This window comes from Misgurnus anguillicaudatus, chromosome 2 (assembly GCF_027580225.2).
Source record: "Misgurnus anguillicaudatus chromosome 2, ASM2758022v2, whole genome shotgun sequence".
In the NCBI taxonomy this organism is placed as follows: domain Eukaryota; kingdom Metazoa; phylum Chordata; class Actinopteri; order Cypriniformes; family Cobitidae; genus Misgurnus; species Misgurnus anguillicaudatus.
In genome coordinates, this window is record NC_073338.2 from 43581630 (window position 1) to 43605447 (window position 23818).

General features: G+C 38.0%; 1 protein-coding gene across 5 annotated transcripts in view; it reads right to left on the reverse strand.

The window, feature by feature from the left end:
* cadm3 (cell adhesion molecule 3) overlaps positions 1-23818 on the reverse strand; it is a 133673-nt gene that overhangs the window by 13689 nt on the left and 96166 nt on the right. For 3 of the 5 annotated variants that reach the window (XM_073856069.1, XM_073856060.1, XM_073856063.1), the window contains exons 7-11: positions 20808-20899; positions 18699-18870; positions 18174-18275; positions 15897-15917; positions 5264-5389 (exon numbers count right to left, since the gene is read on the reverse strand). In XM_073856069.1, coding sequence (XP_073712170.1) covers positions 5264-5389; positions 15897-15917; positions 18174-18275; positions 18699-18870; positions 20808-20899 — 513 coding nt within the window. The remainder of the gene's footprint in view (positions 1-5263; positions 5390-15896; positions 15918-18173; positions 18276-18698; positions 18871-20807; positions 20900-23818) is intronic. The other 2 variants (XM_073856075.1, XM_073856079.1) reach the window with 2 other exon arrangements.

Here is a 23818-nt window from a genome sequence, read left to right on the forward strand (position 1 = left end):
AATTACAAGTCTGCAGCACCTGAAGCAACCCGGTATGATTTCAAGGGTTCTCTGCTTTTTGGACATGCACATCAAAAAATAAACCTGCTTTACAAGACCTTTAGAAAATCCTATATTATAGAAAACAGGACAGACTTGTTATATAACACATAGACAGGCAAAGTATGGTTCAATTGTGATGCAGTGTTAAATATTAGCTTGTTTTTTAAATTGAAAATTCTCAAAAACATGATTTCCTGAGAACAAAATTCATCAAATCTTTGACATGGCCTTAACCTCTTGAAAACCACTCTAGCCCAAACCATTCGACGGTTTTCATGGGTTATTCACACATCTCATGGGTTATTCACACATCTGAAGCAGACTCGCGATCGTTAAATCAACACAAAGGTAAGAAGTCGTGTTTATATTTTGTATGTTGTCATCTGGATTTTTGTCACAAAATACTACATTTATGAGAGCATCTGTATCTGAACACAGAGACTATAAACTGGCGCTAAACCCTTGACCTTTTAAACGATGTATAGCAATGTTAATATTATTAATGTTTGTAGACAGTTGTAGGCTATATAAACATAAAAAAAGACGTCCTCTCGCCCATGAATTAGTGCGCGTCAAGCTGTGTACACACAAACACGAAGCATTGCGTTCCTCGCTCTAGATTACTCTTGGGATTAAATTTCATGTGATGCGAATTTTTAGCTTGAGTTGAATATTTTCAACTTCTGCGAAGACGCGTTTGAAAATAGCACGTGTTTTCGTGGCAATCGCAATTAGCGTCATTCGCATCGCCCCCCGCAAATTTCTGTACATTTTTATATAAAATCAATGTATCATCTTGATATCTTTAATACTAACTGAGTAATGTGGCACACACACCAAATGCAAATTCAGCGTTTTGGTGAGAAGATTAAATAAGTCAATGCAAAGACGCCAATAGACGTAATGTGCAAGACACTTGGCTAATAATAAATCCATTCTAGAGTTAATTTTCTTTCATTTTTTTACATATAAGGACCTGTGAACATGAACAGCACCCATTCTGTGAAATGGCCCATTTACAGCTTTATTTCAAATCGACTTATAGTACATAAGAATCAATCCCATGGCATTTGCTCTGCTAACACAATAAGGTAACAACTGATCAACAGAAACACTTAATGCACCTTGAATAGGCCTATAATTCCTATTAAAATTATTCCTTTGAAGCCCTACATATCTTTTTCCTAACCTTGAAAGCATACCCTTTAAATCAACATAGATATTTTTCAACAAGCTCTCGAGTTCTGCGCTGTAAGTGGCAGATGATACACCGAGAGAGATGCGGCACAGCTGTAGTACTGTACAGTCTCCCGCAGTAAAACAGTCTGTCAGTCTTTATTAACTGCTGCTTGTGCCCTGGAAAGAAGTATATCATTTACTCTTTTAAAAGAAAAGAATCAAATGTATTGTGTGGAGATACTCTAACTTTTAGAACTGAAAGCAATCAGACATAAAAGAAATCAGAAGTTATGGGTAATGTACAAGTATATTGTTAGATGTAAAATCAATAACATTTTAAACCTTGAGATTGGCATGAAAAATCAGCATCTATTATGTTTTTAAACACAAGAACAGAGAAGGCAGCATTTTTTCGAATCAATGTAAAACATTGTAATTGTGATTGTGCATCTTGTCTGTTCTTTTCCATTTTGCATCTTGTCTGTGAAATCCAGGCTAAAGTCTCATAATCCAACCTGATCTCAAAGGAATCCTTAGCCTATTTTATAAGTTAGGTAGGGTAGAGCAGGGGCAAACTATTTTTAAGAAAAACTGAATTTTTAAAGATAATGTTTTAGACACAGATATATATCTTTGCTGTGGTCAATAACTCACACAAGTGCGGTCTATAAATACCAGGTGAATTTTTGAACAAATGTAAAATGACTTATAATTTAACTTTGAACATAAGTAGCACAATTGTTACTTTTGACCCTGTCACCTGGGACAAAAGTAACACACATGTGGGTCAAAAGTAACACAACAAAACAAGATAGATTTTTGTGTTACACTTGTGTTTAGTAAATATTAGGGATGGGCGAGTACAGCATTATCTGTATCTGTATCTGTAAACCATATGAATTATCTGTTTCTGTACTCGGAGTGGGTGTGGTCTAACCCGGAAGTAGGCGGGGTTTGTCTTGAAATGGGCGGGGCTTTAAGCGGTATGTTATTTTAAGCATGCAATTAATATATGGGTTGATCAGAAATTGTTATATTTCTGTATCACTGATCATAAGAGGGAGAGAGAGAGTGTTTGTTTGTGTGTGTAGCTTAATTTGTAATATTATTTTTTATTTATACCACTACTACCTTTATATTTTATGAAATACAGCAAAAAGTGTCAGACACTCAGTGCGTAAAGTAAAAAAAAAACTGGTTAAAGCCAGCTGATGGTTAAAACGAAAAAACTTAGATGACTGGCAGAGAGAGGAAGAGAGAGGGAGAGTGTGTGTAGCTTAATTAATTTGTAATATTTATAACATTAACTTTAACTTACTACCTTTATTTTTTATGAAATACAGCAAAAAAGTGTCAGAGAAAAAACTGACAAGAGAGAGAGAGAGAGAGAGAGAGAGAGAGAGAGAGAGAGAGAGAGAGAGAGAGAGAGTAACTCTGCTGGTTAGTACGTATTTTAACGTTACAACCCGAAGTAAAAAGCTAAAGAAACCCTAAACTTTAACGGAAAAGAACCGCGAACGAGTGACTGAGGGAGAGAGACAGAGAGCTTTCTGTGTGTGAATGAGCAGAGCGGACACACAGCAACACAATACATCTGTATTTGTGTAGGGGAGGGGCGGCGCTGTTACTACTAGCCTATCACAGAAAGCTGACACAATCAGCTACCCAATGATGATTTTCATTTAATCCGAGCACAGATATTGACTCGTATTACTCGTATAATACTCGTACTCGGCAGAAGTGCTTTATCCGTACCGGATACTCGTTTCAGCCGAGTATCCGGCTCATCTCTAGTAAATATACATGACTATTAACTTGTTAATATGGAACTGCAAACACATTTTATTGTTTATCTTGCAAAAATTAAATAAAGTTTAGTTTCATGTGCTCACATGAAACTTTCATGTGCTCACACGAAACCTTCATGTGCAGATAAATTTTTTTTAAAGTTTAGTTTCGCATGCTCACGTGAAACTTTCGCGTGCTCAAGTGAAACTATCGCGTGCCCACATGAAACTATCGAGTTTAGTTTCGCATGCGCACGTGAAACTACCGCATGCTCATGTGAAACTTCTGCGTGCGCACGTGAAAGTTTCGAGTGCGCGGTGAAAGTTTCACATGTGCATGCGAAAACTAAACTTTAAAAAAAATCTGCACATGAAGGTTTCGCGTGAACACATGAAAGTTTCACGCGAGCACATGAAACTAAACTTTAGATTTTTTTACTACAATGTCACCTTAGGGGCTCAGTACAAAAGCAATACGACAGTACAAACTTGAATTGTTGAGAATAAAACATTTTTTCAACAGTATAAACACTGAAAATGTAATTGAATTACCATAATATAAATTCGTAACATGATGCAACAGTTTTAGCAGCGGGACAAAAGTAACAAGTGTTAATTTTGTCCTGACAGGAACTGCTGACATGTAAACTCAATTTACTTTTATTCTGGCAAACTTCATGATGTGTTACTGCACTAAATAACATGTAGATTAATCAGTACTTTAACACATGAAATGCGAAACGCAACGTGTTATAAGAAAAAAATTACCGCTTTAGGAATTTGCTTATGGTCGAAAACAGCTTTCTGGATCTACATGCGGGAAACAAAGACACAATAATGCAATATTTGTCAGCTTTGTTAAGGGTTGCTGGCTAAAAATGCTGTCATAGTTGGGGATGCAAATGTAGTCACAGTTTATCCCGCGTTACTTTTGCCCCAGATTTCCCCTAATTCATTTGAATTTGTATAAAGTGAATAATACAAAAACGTTAGATTATTATACATTAATGAAACCCCACCCCTAACCACGCCCCTACCCCAAGCAAATTTATAAAAAATGCACAAATGCAAATTATTCACCTCATAAAATAGGCAAAATTCACCTTCAGACTGTGTTGCATAATCTAATTTTGATATCAGGCGCCTCAAAGTTTGATTTCAGTAACTTTACTATTATTTTAATCTTTGACATGACCTTACTCAGTCGATATTAAAGATATCAAGGTTGTATTTTTACAGAATGTTCTTTACATTATGTAAGATGATTTTATGTAGAAAACAGTAAATGACTTTAGCTGGGTTTCACAGACAGGGTCACAAATGTGTTTATTTTAATATCCAGTTTCTACAGCATCTACAAAAACAATTGTCATACTGTTAGATACAGTACAATTGATATGCACATCTCTGGCACATTATGTGAAGTTTAATGTAATATAACATTAAAGGCGGCGTGCATGATTTTTGAGAAACGCTTTGAAAAAGGGAGTCGGGATGAGTACTAAAACCAAAGCATGTCTACTAACCGACATCGTTGCCTGGGTTGCGTATGTGTGGGACGGGTCTATCAAAAGAAGGTCCAGATTCTATTGGGGTAAAGACGTGTTTAGTTGATTTCAAATGTAAACATTGGCTTTCAGAAATCGTGGACCCCACCTTTAATGATGCACCCTTGTAAACTTTGTGGCCTTAGTTTGTCCACTTTTGCTGTATTCATAGGAGGAACAGCTATTTATTCATTTTATTGCATTGTTACCTAGACAATTTTTCTTTTCCATTTACTTATGCTTTTCTTTGGAGCACAGCTGCAGTAAAACGTGGCTCATTTACAAGTATAATGTCCTATTCAACAACGAGCTCTCAAGTCAAGTGTCAAGAATGTGTTTGTTTATTTTAATATTTTTTTAAATATTTTTTTCTTCCATTTAAGCATCAACAGTTTCTTATTATATAAAGCTGCTGATGAGGCAGGATGCTGCCAGACCTGCCGACAGGAATTTAAACAAAGCCCCAGAGGGTTATAAGTCCTCCAGACGCCCCAGGTGTAGGTGTGTGTGTTTGTGTGTTATCTCTTTGTGTCTGATTAAGGCTGTGCTGTCTGTGTCTCTTTACAGTATGTGCGCGTGTGTATACGTATAAGAGAGAAAGGGATATCTTTGTGTCTGATTAGGATGGTGTGTTTTGTCAGTGAATAGAATTGTATGTATTGGATATCTGTGCATCTGATACAAATATTGTGTTTGTGTGTGACATACCTTTGTGTCTGATTAAGTATCTGCCAAGGACAATGAGAAGACAAAGCAGGATGAAGACAATGACAGCCACCACTCCACCAATCACTGCGTGGTCCACACCCAAAGAGGTGGAGATCGCTGTGGGGTCTAAGATGTGGACAGAAAGACAAATAGAGAGTCAACGCTGTGCAAAGAAAATCAGAGAAGGGTGTGAGAGACTTTAAGGCTGAACAAACGTTAGGGCTGCAAAGATTAATCGTGTGTCCTGTTAAAAATGCCTCTGAAATCGATTCAGAATCGATTTTGAATGGATTCTGTGTTTCATCCACAGCTTGTGCGTGTACTACGGCATTTGCTCAGTAGGAAGTCCTAATCATTATTATAACGTGCATTTTAAAAAAGCAACACTTGTTAAACAAAATCATTCAAAATATTCTTTATTATCATGAAAATACCTGAAACAATTTGAAGAATAGCGATATACAATTCCTGGAATAGCGTTTGTATGTAGATATATACACTAGATGTCGCCTTGGCTACGGCAGTTCATTGGAACGAATGCGTCAAATAAAGCCGCCATCTTGAAACAGGGAAGCCTTGCATCAGCGTCATTGTAGGCAATGATGTAACGGAAATAAAATCACCATAAATCGGCATGAATGCGAATTTCTACATTTTTTTTCTTCGTTCCAACAGTCAGACATGTATTTAGCATTGAGTCCAGAAAAAAATGTAAGTTTTGATATTATGAAAATCTACTTTTTCTAACTATAATGCATAGTGCTAGTAGGCCTAACATCCATACGCAGCACAAATGTCCGACATCGTCAATGAATTCAAAGTACAGGTGGAGATAGTAGCATTACCTAGTTACATCCTATGACAAGACCCCTGTTTCAAGATGGCGGCGCATGCTTAGAACCCCAAGGCGACATCTAGGCTGTAGCCGTTTCTCAATACCAAGTACAGCAAACTCGGACTTGTGTCCTTCGTAGTTCGAACTTGCAAGTTCAGACTCGGAAGAACGAACTCCTGACGCGAAATGCATTCTGGGAAACTTCGCTGTCATAAGTCCACACAAGTCTCCTCTGATGCATCCTCGATAAAATGGGCGGATCAAGAACACATCCGGGGATTTTATGTGAACTTGGGCTTGATGCGAACTTTGAATTGGAACAGTACTTGGGCCGCGACTGATGACGTTTCACAAGTCCACAAGAACGCAAGTACAGACAAGAACGCATATTGAGAAACGGCTTGTTTCTCAATATGCGTTCTGCAGCGATCTTGCATCCTTGTGTTCTCGCTCTACGTCATCATTAACCATTGAAGTTCAAATCCAATTTCTAAGAACGCAAGTACAGAGGACGCATGAAAATACCCGGATGTGTTCTTGATATCGAGGATGCATTGAGTGCAGACTTGCGCGCTGAAATCGCTTTACGCCATAGAAGTCATTTCGGCAAAACAATGGCGGACGTGAGGTGACCAACAGGAAGATCGCACACATATCAATTCTCACAGGTGCGTTCTGTGTTCTCGCGACCTTCTGAGTTCGTTCTTCCAAGGTCGCCTGGCAAGACCAATCTTCATGAGAACGCAAGTCCGTTCTTTGCGTTCTTGGAATTGAGAAACAGCCCTGGAGTAGCGTGTGTAATGCTACTTCTTCTGTGGCACAAAGAGTGTTTCTGCACGAGAGCGCCCCCTGGCTTTTGGATGTGCCGGGATTTCACCATAATTCATTACAATTCATTCATTGAGAAAACGCACATTTGTACGATTAATCGTTACAGCCCTAGCTGAAACACAGAAAAGTCAAACTGTAAAAATACTGCTTTGGCGACTTGATATTACAATGGAGATATGATGGAGCTTTTCTATTTTATTTAATTTGTAAATAAACTTTTTTTTTTATTATTCAGCTACAGTTCCTTAGAAGTAAAAAGTAAGGGGGCGTGCACACCAAAGCTTTTACGCTCGTGGCCGGTGCATGTTTTCAATTCTTTCCAATGGAAGCTCAGCATTTTTCAAATAAGCCAGCAGCTGGCGTTTTTTTCTGCGCTCTGCGTTTTTTTCTGCGCTCACCACTGAGCGCCAAGAGTTGAAAAATTGTAACTTTGGGTGAAAAGCTCTGCTCCTCAATGTCAGTTCTCACACGGTCGTCCAATCACAGTGGAGGGGCGGGACATTACCACTGCAACCAACCGGCTCACAGCTGAAGTATCACAGCTACCAATGTGCTCAACTGAAGAAAGCTGGCGCTCAGCTGAAAAAACAGCTGGCATGCGGCGTCCTCCAGGCGTTTCAGCCGCGTTTAAAAGTTTTGGTGTGCACGCCCCCGAGACATTTTTGAACATAAACAGCAAGAGTGAAGAGCTATACAACAAATGTTTTTACATTGGAGGAGGTTTTAACAATGGTATAGATGGGTAAAATATGTGGCGCTTCCAGACTATGTGAAAGCTTTAAGTTTACCAAGTTAGATATATTGTAACGGTTCCTTTATGTTGTTGTTCCTCCAGCTTTGGCTGGAAATGTGCAGTGTGATTTTGAATGTAAGTCAAAGTACTTCAATTTAAAGCCTTTTCACACCAAATGTCATGCAACAAAGGGTCACAATTGGCATGAAAATTCAGCGTGTTCATCATTATGCAAACCTTCCTCTGACTCCGAGAAAGCTTTGCATTGTTGAATGAAAGTGAACGGGGGAAACAACCATCTGCATATTCTTTTATCATAAACAATATTATTCATTTGAATTTATATTAACAGAAATTAATTATTCTGACTGCGAATTGACGAAAAACATCGCACTGCACCTGCAAAGCAATTTTTACCCTTTAGCCCTGATATAGAATACTGATATAATCACGAGAAACACTTTCAAGCGATCTCAGAGAGCCCTTGACATTTCCGAGCAAACAAACCGAACAGAAATACCTCACAAGAGATCATAACCGCTGATAGCTATTTCTGCCCGAATGTTATTCGGAAACGATGCACAGGTCTCGTTTCCCATTATCTCACATTAGGCACGAGCGAACTGTTTATATGATGTACGGAGAATATTTCTAATGGGCCGGGCAATTATGGCACAGCGTCATTTTCAATCTACCGCGAAACCCCAATAGCGGCTGACCTCTGTTTGAAATAACCACATGAATAATCGAAAGCGAGATTTCAGCAAAGAGTCCATCATGAGCTTCAGTGACTTCGCCCGGACTCAGAGAGCGTGAACGACATCCGTCCCTCCCACCCACAGGGCAATCTCTCTGTCTCCTCCTCAAACAAAACTCCATCAAACGAGACAAGTTAACAGTCGTCCTGACGCTTCAGGAGAAGAAAAAACTGAGAGGATGAGAGTAGAGAGAGGATGAGGACAAACAAAATGAGTGCTGAGTGACACCAAAAGAGTCATGGAGAGATTACTGGGGGGAAAATTTCTGATGTCTCTTTTGAAGGGGTCTTTATTGACATCACATATGTTTGTGTGATAACATTTACAGTTTAAAAAACACATATATTAAACTCTGCTAACATTATTAAGTCAGTACCTTTACGCATTAAAGTTAAACAGTCTTACAAATTAAGATTCTGAAAGGGTCTTTAAAGTGATGCCACAGAAGCATGTTTGGTTCTCCAAAGAACCTTTTAAGACCTTTTTATGCTTTTAAGTTAATAATAAACTTTTGTGCACACTGTCAGAAAGAAATGGCAAAAATGTTTTCTATAGCTTGTTACAGGAAGCTACCAGCGTCTTTAGTGGATGCTAGCTATTATAGTTAAAGTGCACCTATTTCATTGCTAAAGAACAACTTATATTGTGTATTGGTATAATACAATGTGTTTGTGTGGTTTATGGTTAAAAACACTATAGTATTCCATATACAGTACATTTTTGTAGTTCCAGATATTAGTAGTAGTTCCCTTCCTCAAACGCTCTGATTTTATACAAAGCTCATTGATTTGAAAAGCTCTGTGTCCCTGAATGGCCAGCTAATCTGTACGTTGTGATTGGCCTGAATACCTCTGACATCAGACAGAAATGTGACGCTCCTTACCATTTCTTAAAGATTCGCTTTTTAATGCAATGCTGACATGATTTAACTTACAGGCTATGAGTCAAATCGGAAGGAATTATAATAATGTCGGTCTTGTCTAAATCATCCGGCCCAGCAAGTAAACTGTTGCCTACAATCCGTGTGTTTGTTGAAGTCCAAGAATAGAGTTTACTTTGGGGTTTGTACCTTTTGCATATCGTTAACATGTACTTATACACACTTACACACCAAAGGAAATTTAAAAAGCGTGAATCGGACCATAGTTGCTTTTTAAATGAACTTTAAAACGTGGACATTTTTCTAACAAAATTGCATTGATTACCCGCAGAAGACCTCTATTAACCCCCTGGAGCTGTGTGGATTACTTATGTGAAGGATAAATGCACTTTTTGGGATTTAAATTCAGTATTGTTTCCTGATTCCAGTTTTATACTGTTATAAGCTTGGAAAAGCAAGGGCATTGTAAAATTGCTCCGAATGTGTTCGTCTGAAAGATGATGGACATACACTGTAAAATTTGAAAGGTTGGATCAACAAAAAATTACTTCAATTGAAACGTTTTTTCAACTTAAATTTTCACTTAACCAATTAAAGTAACTTTTAAAGTTGAACCAACCCTTCAACTTTTTACAGTGTATGTAATTCAGATACATATGTCCATAGGCGGTACCCTCACAAAAAGCACAGCTTTCTACCTAAAGAGTTCACATTAGTACATCAAAGGTACGTATTGGTTCCAAAGAGTGCATATTAATACCCAAAAGGTACATATTGGTACCAAAGGTAACAGGGGCGGCATGCTAATTTTTTTTTTTAAGGGGGCACAGTGCGCACAGTTCACAGAAATTTGTGCATACACAGACATCAAACAAAATATTACAGAGCTTTAAGTCTTTTTCATGGCACTTTCATTTCTAACAATATGAACAAAAATAAAAGTGTTGACTAACTTTCATATCAAATACTATTCAATCGGAATAATGACATATTGGCAATGGCATCATATTTACATCTGAAACGGCATGTTTTGTTTATTTACTTTTTGTTTAATGACTTGTTTAATTGTGTCATTAATGCATTTTGCACAACAAGTGCATTATCCTATAAAATTAATGGAATTTTAAATCCATAAAGTATATAAACAACGAAAATGACATAAGCTATAGCCACATGATTGATTTTTTAATGTTCAATAATGATTTTAAAAAATATGTTTAGATAAAATTATTAAAGGACCGCATTTTTGCATTCAATTTTACCTCATATATGAGCATGTGCGATTCCGCACCCCGTGAACTCTGGCGAACTTTGGCGTTGTACCAAGAAAATGAATCTAGAAATCTCTTCTAATATAACGTTGAGATGGTCACATTTAAAACCATACATTTTCTACACAGAGGAGGTTAACTGCACATTACCGTACTGGGGTTTGGAAATGTTGTGAGTGTTTCTTACACGTTTTAATTCCTCAGATAGCCAAATGCAGCAGCAACAGCAAAGCTTGTGAGCACACTCAGACGCTGATGACATCTGCGACTGCGCTGACTGCAGCGCCTGCCGCCAGAATAAAGTATGTAACATGATCAAAACACTATCAAAACGGCAAAAATCTCTGAAAAGTGACAAGGAATTGAAAATATTGTGCATATTAAACAGATTAAAAAACAAGTAACAGATTAATGGACACATGCTAAATCCAATTGGCTCAAAAAACCGAGGGGGAACATGCCCCCTCAGTCTGAATGGGCATGACGCCTCTGAAAGGTAAGCAGTACCTAAATGGAAAATATTAGGACCTTTTAAGAGGGTACTGCACCAGTGACAGCTTGGGACCATTTTTTCTGACACTGCAACATAAAAAGTTGTGGATGTTAAAGATTCTTGATAGAACCATACAGCCAGACGAAGACAGTTTAAGGAATCTTTATCTGTTGTATAGACCAGTGGTTCCCAAACTTTTTCAGCGTGCGGCCCCCCTTGTGTACGGTGCATTCCTTCGCGGCCCCCCAAAGAAAATTTGTGACAAAAAACAGTTATAAAACTCAACATTTTAATAAAAAAACATTAAATTGTACAAAAAAGTAGTGCTTTTGGTTAGTAGCCTTAGGTTTAATTACACAGAATTCATGATAAATTAATGTATTTCATAAAATGTCATAAAATTGGGGCCCCGGCCCCCAGTTTGAAAACCACTGGTATAGACCAGTGTTCCTCAACCAGGGGACCGTGGCCCACTAGGGGCCCTAAATTAACTTCAAAGAGAGCCTCAAGATGACCTAAAATTATTCAGAATAAGAATAAGTATTTAAACAAGCTAAAGCAACTAAAAATCAAGATATTTCTTAGGTTTTTTTGTAATGAATATATGATCTGTCTAGTTAAGCCAAGCTCTAGTATATTTTATATAGAAATCATGAATACGAGGGCCTTCAAATTTTATAGTCGACAATAGGGGGGCTTTTAATTAAAAAAAGATTGAGAACCCTTGGTATAGACCTATGTAAGAAGAAAAGAGGCAGTTCACACAAAATAAGAAGCATTCCACTGCTTTTTAATTGTTGTGCTAAATAACCATGCACTAGTTGGAAATCTTTGATTTTGAAATTTAGAATAAAACAGATACAAATATTGTCACTGGGACGGTACGGTCCTAATATGTACCATTCAGTACAAACCTTTGAGGTACCAGTATTTACCTCTGATGACACTTTTCCATTGCATAGTACCCCCAGGTCAAGTCGTGTCAGCTCACCTTACTTTGGCTTGTTTAGCTTTCCATTGAGTTTAGTACCAGTTCAGAGTGGGAGGGATTATAGGCGTGTCTTATATTCGCACTGCCTACTGTTGTGACATCATACAAAAAGTGGGAGCGAGCATCGTTGGAATGCAGTGTACATTCCATACATTCATTCATTTAATAGTCAGTCCGCCACAAAATCTAAATTGACCACCACATATAGATGTTTGTAGATCGCGTTCATCACTACCTCTGTCTCACATAACAGTTTCTGAACAAACACCCACGGAATCAGTTGACACGCTCCGCTAAGCGGAATCTCATTTAAGTTGCAAAAATGCTGTGCATACATGCAGACGTGCACGTTGTGGATGTGCCACCACCAACTGCAAGGAAAACACTGGTATGGTGTTCCTGATTCTCAGCCTGTGGATGTTTTTCACACGAAAAAGGGAGTTTGGGAACTTACAATAAAGCACAGATGACAACAGGTTTGCTCGAGACAGCGAAAGCACGGGAAAGCTAATCTTGCTTTAAGTGATGATGCTGGTAGTGACGATTCTCTCAGACCAATAACTAAAAAAGGTATTGGGTACTACGTACTGCCCAATGGGAAAATCCCCCAAAAGTGAGTGGAGCTGACCCGACCCCATAGATATGTACACTAGATGTCGCCTTGGCTACGGTAGTTCATTGGACCGAATGCGTCAACTAGAGCCGCCATCTTGAAACAGGGGAATCCCGCATCAGCGTCATTGTAGGCAATGGTGAAACAGAAATAAAATCACCATAAATTGTCATGAACGTGATTTCTTGGTTTTCTTTTGGTTCGTTTCAACAGTCAGACATGTATTTAGCATTGAGTCCAGAAAAAAAATAAGTTTTGATTTTATGAAAATTTACTTTTTTTAACTATAAGCTAGTAGCCCTAACATCCATACGCAGCACAAAAGTCCGGCATTGTGCATGAATTCGAAGTACAAGCGGTAGGGATGTAACGGTATTATAAATTTCGTGGTATTGCGGTAGAAGATTTTCCCTGTACCACCGTGGTCACATGATCGGTAAAACGTTAGGTCTTCCGGGCAACACGTGTAGTTTTTTTCCGGTCAAGTAAAGCGAGTGGAGGGACGCGGAAACTACAATTCCCATAATCCCATGCGTGCTACTCTGACGCCTCTCTACAAGTGGAGCGGCAATGGCGGAAGCAAAAGAAACACGGATTTTAAATCTGATGTGTCAAAAAAGTTCGTGTTCGCTGTGACAAGAAACGAGGAAGGACAAAATGTGATGGACATTCAAAAAACGAGTGAGTAAATCCGTGAATGAGCAGAGTGTGTATGCCGTTTCGCAATTAGAAGGTTGCAGCCTCCTTATGTTGCATATGCAGGCTGCATCCGTCATTAAACGCCTGGTGTATTTAAGTTAACTGAGTATTACATTCGCAAGTCATAAGCGTGTTACAATAATATACGATTAAATAAGAATAATAGTCAACTTGAAAAATTTTAATATTTTGAAATAAGACGGTCTTCATTACGTATGCAGCCTACAAATGCGACCCATAGAGGCTGCAGACTTCCGATTGGGAAACGCGCCCCTGTATTAAGTGAGCTGACCTCAGCTCTAAGTCCAGCTACAATAAGTAAGCAATTTTCATTTTTTACTGGGTTGGTTTGTTTTCAGGAATTGACCCATCTTAAAACCCATCATCTTTTCTTGATTCTACAATCACAACCGTTGCTTTCATAGGAGTACCAAGCATTAGCATTAATATTAATAATAATAAAAACTAGGTCAATTGAGGGAGTCACTCAATTCTTAAAACCTGACTGATTGGGAGTCGACAAACTAAAATGAAACTTAATTTTTTTGTCCTTTTTATGAAAATTGTAAACACTTAACTACACTTTGTACATTGTAATGTTCAGTCTTGTTTAATAATAACTTATGGGAGTTTTTCCAAGTCTTCATTTGTTTTTTTTTTCTTCCTGCAAATGTTTCAATAATTACCGTACCATGGGCATCATACCGAAATACTACCGTACCGTGATTTTTTGATACCGTTACATCCCTAACAAGCGGAGATAGCCTTACCTAGATACTTCTTATGACAAGACCCCTGTTCTAAGATGGTGGCGGTTTTGACGCATGCTTAGAACCCCAAGGTGACATCTAGGGTATATATCTATGACCCGACCCAACCCAACCCAACCCGTGGGGTATGCAATAGAAAAGTGTCTAAATGTACCAATGTTGATTATTAAAGGTATATTACTTTACTTTTTTCAGACAGGCAGGTTTCTAAGATGAGCTAACCTCTGGAGTCGCCCTCACTAATGTTTATGGTGACTGGTCTACAATCTTTCACAAAAGATCTTGTAGCATTATTGTACTGATGCACTGTGGCAAAATCGCTGTATTTTTTAAAATGCTGACTACTCTTGACCTTACACATTAAGTCATCTTTATCTAAATCTAACTGTGTTTCCTCAGACTTTAGCTTTTGGTGTGGACCAGAGCCAAAAGAAAACGACAAAAGCAGAGAAACTGAGTGTGCACCACTTTTGTGTGCATTTTTGTCACCAGGCTAAAAATGATCAGACCTCCCTTGAAGCAAAAATTGATTTGGACTTCCCAAGCATCAATATTTTCCATTCTCAGTTTTTCTATGCGAGATTGTTTTCAAACTGGGTAAAATGCAGTTTTCCATGTCAACATAATTCAATTGTAAGCTTTTAATGAACCAATAAATTTGAGTTGATATTAATGTCTTCAATGTAATATAAAATGTTTGGCCTTCATTAACAACGTTCCTGCTCCATTAACTATATGCATAATGACAGACCAATTCAGAAAAAGCTATAGCCAAAACGCCCACATCCGTCATACACTTAAGACCCCTGAGACAAACAGACAAACAGATGGGAGAGAGAAAGAGAGATAGAGCGCGGAAAAGCAAGAGAGATGCATTTAAAGTTCCAAAAAGCAAGGGGAAATACAGTATATTGCTCAGAAGTCGCCCTTTCATTGCACTGAATTATATAGTATCATAGTTCTCAGTTATGTCTTACTGTAAAGCATAATATTTTTCTTTGATGTTTAGGAAATTAAAAGCAAAATTATTTGTCAATTATGGCATACAGTAAGATTAAAAAAAGTATAAAATCATGTAGATAGTATACTGTATGGTCTGAGGTCATCTTTTTGTGCTCTTCCTGTGGTGCAATTGGTATTGCAATGTGTTAGCAACACAAAGGTAATAAAAAGACATATAATGCATTCAAGTTGCTTTGGATAAAAGTGTCTGCAATATGCATAAATTTAAATGTTATATTTTGATGAATCTGACGACAGTTTGAGAAAGTGTTGGCATCTCTTGTGCAACTCCATGATAGAGACTTGTGAGATCACTAGGGTTTTTAAATCACTTAAAGAGCCGAGATTTCTGTGATTTTCATTTGATTCACTTTTAAAATTTGGGGACTCCTCAGCTTGGTCTTATAGATAGCACACTTAAAAATCTATACGGAAGTAATGGGTTATTCGGGTACTTACTGTGTCTCATACTGTTTATCAATAATATGAATTTGGACATATCTACTTGACTCGCATATTGATTTCTGCCTACTGTATAGTATAGTAATATATGTGATGTCAGAGGCAATTTTTCAGCAGAAAATCAGAGTAACAGTACACATAAAGTCTCCATCTGCACTCCATTAAATCTCATTGCTGAGAAACAACTGAGATATTAAAATGTCATTAGTGATTCCCTTGAGAAGACATGAAAATACAGAAAGAGAAAGAAATAAAACAGAAAGGAGGAAAGAGTGAGGCAGAAAGATGACAATACCTGCGGGGAGCTCTTCAGCTTCTTCTCATGAGGATGAAGGGATGAATGGATGAGTGGATGAGTGGATGGATGGATGAATAGATAAGGGCCACGTGAATGAGTTGTGAAGCAAGAGTGTGAAAAAGAGAAGGAACAAAGAGAAACGATGTAAAAAGAGATTTTTTAAGAGGTGAATGTGTGCACATGTTTGTGTGTGTGTGTGTGTTCGCAGAGCGGGTCCAAAAAATAAGTATCTGTGACGAGTATTAAAGAGGATTTTTGAGGCGAAATAATGAAATAATTGAAGCGAATGTTTGCTGGAGAGGAGGTACGGTGTCAGATTGTGATTCTGGATAATCGGAAGCTTTGCCGCGCAACGCGTCTGGTTAAATCCGGCATTACTGTCAAAGCCGACAGCAGATGCTGCTCAACACGCTTCTAATATACAGCACAGGAGATCTTAATATACATCTTTATCTCTCTCACATTACAAACACAACCTGCTCTCTTATAAACTGACACACTCAGGTTGATCCAGTAACAAAGTATTAACGGGAGTTCTGATCCTACATCTATATTCCAGTCTATCACCCATACCATTAGCTGGTCTGTGGACATGAAACCTAATTTACATTCATTTAGAAATGCCATAGATGATCTTAAAATGAAAAAGAATGTCCTATTTGGCTTATTTGTGTACATCTGTTACTGGATTTTAATGAGGGTGGAAAGTTTTGTAGTTGAAAAAATGCAATTATTGTGTATTTAGTATCACTCACTACTGGCAAATATGTACTCAAGTATCCGGGTACACATGTCATTCCTACCACAAACATACTTCCCAAATAACAAGAGAGCAGGCAGAAACCATTAAATCAATGCCAAAGATGGCCGAGTTGTCCATGTTAATTGCATTGAATCAATATCAGGGTTGCACTCTCCATTAATATAGAAAAATATAGAAAATTCAACAAATCACCACTATGGTGATCCGTGTTTGCTTTAGTTAAGCTCTTGACTCTCGACTTTTACTAAGTAAAATTTTTGAAAGATATCTCTCAAAGTAAAATTTAAATTGCTTGTTTTTTATGTCGACGTCAAAATTATATAAAATGAAGATGCTTTACATGAGGAGGACTCTTTTATGATTGTTCTGGTTTGTAAATGCAATGCGACAAGGTAAACAGAAAAAAATGACAAACTTAGACATCATCAATCATCCTCCAAACTTCAACAATGGTGACAATCATCAAACTAATTCAGATAAAATGATCAACTGCAATGCATGCTGGGAGTCATGGATTAGTTTAGTACTATGCTGATACCCAGCATGCATTTGAGCATGAAGTTTCTTTCGTTGATTGTCACTATTTTTGAGTCTCATAGACTGATTAATGATGTCAGATTGATTCAGTATTTTAACTTTGCTGGTGTATTTTTATAATCCGAAAATAACAGACCTGACAGCGCCTCCATCTAGCACTGCATAATCACCCATTTTTTAGCACACACAAGAACTATTTTTTATGTAAACCTACAACAATTAAACTACCTGATTCAGTTAGATCTTAGTTTTCTTTGCAACAACAAATGTATCTGAAAACACTGCTTCAACTGCCAAAGAAAACTTAACATTAAAATACAAGAGTCAAGAGCCGAACCGAAGCAAACACTGATCACCACAATGATGGCTTGTTTGATCTTCACATATTTTTAAAAATTAATGGAGGGCCCAAATGTGATATTGCTTCAGTGGGACTAAAATGGACAAATCAACAATATTCTACATTGCTTCAATGGTTGCATGCTGTCTGGGTTAGGACTATAGTATGCCGACCAGCAGTAGCTATTTAAATGAGGACATCTGTTGTTTAATATACAACTGTAATTTCAACAGACTAACAGAAGGCTGTGCTGTGTGTTTAAATCTTAAAGAAACAATTTACTTTATACTGTAAAAACTGTTGTACTGTACTGTAATACACTGTTTATACTGTATACACTGTAAAAATTGTTTAACTTAATGTAAGTTACCAGGTTGTAAAATATTAGTTATCTCAAAAAAGCTGGGTAAAATTTTGTGTCAACTCATACTTTTCAAGTTGAATTAACTCAAAATCTTAAGGCAACCAGGTCACTTTTTTAAGGTAAACCAACATTTTTAAGTGCACATACATACAGAAATCTAAATGTCATTAAAAGAATTTAAGCTTGTTCACACAAATATATACCAGTTCCACTGCTGTGTATTGTGTATGTGCCATGTTAAACCGTGTATTTGTGTGCATGATGGATTACCTGTAAAAGTGCGAACTCCATTTAGCTGGGAGACAGATGATGGAGTGGCAGGGGTAGAGGATGGGGGTGACACAGGCATGCGGGTGGGAACAGAAGAGAGATCTGGAAAGAGTTCATTGGAAAGAGAGGTGGTGGGAATTTTAGAAGAAGGAGGCAGTGTGGGGGAGGTTGGAGGTGAAGTAGTGAAAGTGAAGGAGATGGATGGAGTAGATGTAGGAACAGCAGTGGTGGTGGAGGGGAACGTTTCACTTTCACTTGAGGTAAAAATGGAAGGATGAGATGAAGATGTGAGTGCAAGAAAGGAAGAAGGCGAGGTGAAACCAAAGAGGTCTGAATCTTTGAAGATGTTGGGAAAGTACAGTATAATAATGAAGAGATAAAGAAAAAGTAAAAGACAAAATAAAAAGATGTCATGCAAAAATAGAAACGAAAGTAGAGAAAGTAAAACAGTAACCGAAATACAATAAATGCTGACTAAAGCAAAGAACAAACCACCGACCCCACCACCATCTTTTCGTTAAGTACCTTGCACCAGGAGAGCGTACGACCCGTCCCCCCTGCCGATCCCATTATCAGCTTGGCACAGGTAAATGCCATTATCCGTCTTGTTAAGGGATTCAAAGCGCAAGAACGCACCATCCACCTTCACCTGCGGGGGGAGCTCTCCGTCTTTCTTATCCCACTCGAACGTAGAGGGCTCTGTTGGGGAGAGAGATTGCATATACAGCGTTTTGAAATTTGACATCAAAAGAAAAACAGAAAGAGTCGTTTAATTGAGCAGATTGAAGGAATTTGCTATTTGGCGGACTATCAAAAGAACTAAGCACATCACAGGGGGATATACTGCAGGCTCTCAATAACACAGCAAAGCTCGATCACATGTCAAGTGAAGTCAAGTCAAGTCATTTAAAAGGCAGGTGAACATTTAATGTGACACTCTTGACCTGCAGGTCAAATGACACACAAACGGACAAGTTAATGTCTAGTTTTTTAAGAGGGCAAAATGCAGCAATGTGCCTGCAACCGAGCACAGATGATGGCGCCAACACTGTTGCGTCTGGGTTTGTAATATAATTAATTAATAATTCATTGCGTCCAGAAAGAAGAATCTCTGAGAAATTAACATATTTTGCCTATAAAGCAAGTAGCAGATGAATAGATGCTTTATTGATATGGTTTATTGATAAGATTGCATGCAAAGTCCACTTTTTTTAAATCAAGGGGGCACGTGCCCCTCAGTTTGCATGAGCATGATGATTCTGCTTGAGTTTATCCCTTTTTGAGCCAACGCTGAAAAAATTTAAAGCATTTTGTGTGTCATTTTTGTGCCACATGGGCGTCACCAAATGGAATAGCAAAAATAAAGATCAGGTGTGAATCCAGTGTGAACGCAATTTTCATTTGGTTTCTACTTTGGTCGAGTCTGGTTAGCTCTGCCCACATTGAAATCTCATTGGTTTAAAATCAATTTTGCAATCATTTTGCTTACTAAGAAGACTTAAAAAATCCTTGATGCCCAACACACATCACGTAGCCCCTGGTTGGGACATGGTTACAAATCAGATACATCCCAACCCAGATAGCAATAACATTTGGCCCAGATCCGTTTTAAGCCCCTTGCCTCCGTTTCTATCTTAGAGACGTTTTCTGATTGTGAACCAGATCCGTGCCAGATTGAGGTTTCAGCTTAAACCATCAGTTCAGTATTTATATCATTTTACAGATCTGGCCCAGATCACTTTTCCCAAAGGTAACCGAAAGACATTAGCTGTGTCTGACACTGATTTGGTCCAGATCTGCTATACGAATCTGAGCCGATACTGATGATCAGGCAGTGCTGGATCGGCGCTGGCACATATCCGCAACCACCTCGAAAAACAGACCAGAAACGGCTTCGGCCCGATGTGCGTTTGCACTCAGGAACGAATCTGGCTCTATCGTTTTGCGGTTGCGGTCCTGTTCCGTTACAGCATCCAGTGGCTATCTTGGAATCATCAGTGGTGACTGACATTTAACAGTGGTTGATATTCTGTCACATACTGTATGTGCTTTAATGTGTTTTTATACAAATACGCTTTCGAAAGTGAGCCAGCAAAGGTACATATTTTAATATCAGCCGAGTTCGGCTGAGTGGAAAAATAGAGCGAGGATCTGACGCCTCCTGCTCTACACAATGCCTAAACGAGGTTGAATAGCTGTCTGCGAGGTACTAATGGATGCAACACGGATGTCATGGGCCATAATGAGCTGTAATGCAATCCTACACCAGCAGAGGGTGATATTCAATTACAATACCTTCACTTTCAGCACCCTCCGGATATATATGCAATCAAACCAGGTTTAAGTAACCAAAAACATAATCTACCCGAACAACATCACCGGCTTCAGCAAAGCAGTGTTCTTGTAGGATTATAGACGGTCTGTATTTAAAACAGCTCTATCTATGGACGTCTCTGATTTCTCTCGCTTTCAGTATCAGTGTCTCGTATAACATCAACACAACTACATCTGTGATAGCATTACAGAGAAGTGTGTGCGTGTATGTAAAATAGAGAAAGGAGATCAATAGGCTGACCATTTATAGCTGCATACATAAAACATGAAAGTCAAAAATGGGAATGTGCGTGTGACTTACTCTGGATTTCCGTTCCCAACGCATTGTAAGAAAAACTTCTCTCCTTCTCGGGGTAGGTCATTCTCAGGTTGAATCCACACGCTTGGAGTAACTGAGAAACACACATACATTTAGATGGCTCTTTCTCTATCTTGATCTTTATCTTAAAGAACACCTATTTCATTGCTAAAAACAACGCTATTTTGTGTATTTGGTGTAATACAACGTGATCACGTGGTTTACGGTTAAAAAACAACGTTTAAAAAGCTCTGTGTCCCTGATTGGCCAATTAATTTGTACGTTGTGATTGGCCTGAATACCTTTGGCTTCAGCCGGAAATCAGACGCTCCTTACCATGTTTGAAAGATTCAGTCACAATGCAATGCTAACAGGAGTTAACTTACTGGCTGTGAGTCCAAACGGGAGGAATTATGATAATGTCCGCCTTGTCTACATCACTAATCCCAGGAAGTAAACTGTTGCCTACAATCCGTGTGTTTGTTGTAGTCCAAGAAAAGATTTACGTTGGAGATGATAACTTGCGTCACCATTTACTTTGGGGTTTGTACCTTTTGCATATCATTAACATGTACTAATACACACTTAAACACCAAAGGAAATGAAAAAATGTGAATCGGACAATAGGTGCTCTTTAATATATATACTGTATACAGTACTGTGCAAAAGTCTTAGCCCACAATACAACCTATTAAACTGTATATGTTTTTGCAAGCATATACAGTATGTACCAGGGGCCTCATATATAAAGTGTGCGTCTGCACCGATTTGATCGTACGCAAAAATCCGCGTCAAAGTTCATATTTTTAAAAACTGTCTTTGACTTGGAAAAGTGCTTAGCGCCACGTCAGGGTCTGAGCGGACGTATGCACTTTTGCTTATCTGATTGCTCCAGGTTTTTGGCAATATAAGCCATTCTTGCTGCTCGAAATTGAGTTTAAGCATTGACAAGCGCTCTTTTATACTGTATGTATATGACATTAATTAGGCATCGTTTAAAGGCGGAGGTCTGAAACTGCTCAGCTGCGCACAAGTTCAAGATCATTTGCGATTTATAAATTTCACATCTGAAAGAAAGGGGTACACGCATACTGTGCGTAAGTTCAGTTTATGAATCACACGTATGCATTTTGGAGAAATGATCGTAAGATCAAATGTAGAATGTTTCTACACAGTATTTTATAAATGAGGCCCAAGAAGTTGTATGCAAAGTGAAAAAAAAACAGAATAAAATCGGAAAAACAGCTTTAATAAACTACGGTGACAAGTATTTTTGTGGGATCTTCCCATTTATTTAAGCAATAGCACACTCAGAAAATGTTAAGGTACAAGAAGTTGAAAAGAAGTTGTCACTGGGCCGGTACCTTTTCAAAACAGACACTTTTGTACCTAAAATGTGCTTATTGGTACCTCAATAAGGTACGCACATTAGCTGGGTTTCCATCACACTGATTTTATGGCATTTTGAAATATCGTATAAAAATCCATTCATTTTACGCTCGCTTGAGGTGGATTTTGCCGCTTGTGCCGGCATAAAATATCTGCATTTCTTTTTTTGTGCACAGCATTGAGTTTGGCAATTACAAGCTGCACTGCTAGCAAATTTATAACTTGCCAAATCATAATTAAATGTAGTCCTGTCTCAATTTTTTAAGCATGCCTTGTTTAATTGCAACACAGTCTCAAGGCAAGTCGTGTTATAGTAACGAAAATTTTGATTAATTTATTCATGCTTGATGACACGAATTTCCGATGTTTTCGTGTCTCTGGAGACGAATGTCTTTTTCGTCCTTCCCAGCACGAATTTCTATCAATGGCTGTTCGTGTCTGTGGCACGACTTTCTTTATCGTGTCATTTTATATTTTGTTTTCTCATCGTTCTTTTCTATTTTTAAATCATTGTCGCTTGGGGTTAGGGTTAGATTCCGGGTTTGCGTAAGGATGTTATTTTATGCATTTGTTTCTACATGTTTTTCGTCCGCTTTTAAAACTATTCTCGCCTGGAGTTGGGGTTAGAGTTGGGGTTTGGGTTAGGAAGTCGCAGAAAGTGATTCTAACCCAAACCCCAATCGACAATGGTCAAAAAATAGAAAAGAACGATGAGAAAACAAAATATAAAATGACACGATAAAAACAGTCGTGCCACAGACACGAACAGCCATTGATAGAAATTCGTGCTGGGCAGGACGAAAAAGATTTGTCTCCAGAGACACGAAAAACAGCGGAAATTCGTGTCATCAAGCACGAATAAATTAATCAAAATTTTCATTACTATAACACGACTTGCCTTGAGACTGGGTTGTTAATTTACTGTTGGTTACTAGGTTACCAATACCACCGTCATTCACTTGAACAACTTGATGAAAACGCATCCAATTCGCATTTGTTGGTTTTTCTTTTTGCAAATTTTAAAAAGATTCACTTCACGCTTCAATGTAAACCCTTTGGAGATACATAATGGTTACATATCTATACCGAAATGGTTAACGCCCCAGTGACAACTTTAGCAGAATTTAGGAACTTTTCTATATCTGATAAATATCTAATTACTTCAGGATTTAATATAGGTTTTTTATTAGTTTGTGTGCAAATATCCTGTTTGTTCTGATTGACGTATCTTAATAAAGAGAGAATAAATATAAATGAGCAATAAAACCTTGCTGAACAACAAATCTGATGCTCATTGGCCTAAGACTTGCATAGTACTGTATATACACAAAGGCAGTGGTGGGCGGTATGACTGAAGTCTTTTAACAACGTATGAATCATCGTATATTATGGTTAATTGTATAAAAATGGTTTTCATTGCATATTCAAATGGTGATGCATGTTTTTGTTCACAAATGAAAGGTACTACATCATTTGGTCCTTTCGTTTATAATATTATAGAAGTAAAGAATAATTGACGACGGGCTGTTGAATTATTTGAAAATAATACACATCCAAGGTGGTAATGCGGCACGACGTAAAGCAGAATAATTCAAAGGAGTCAATTAATACCACAGAAATTGCT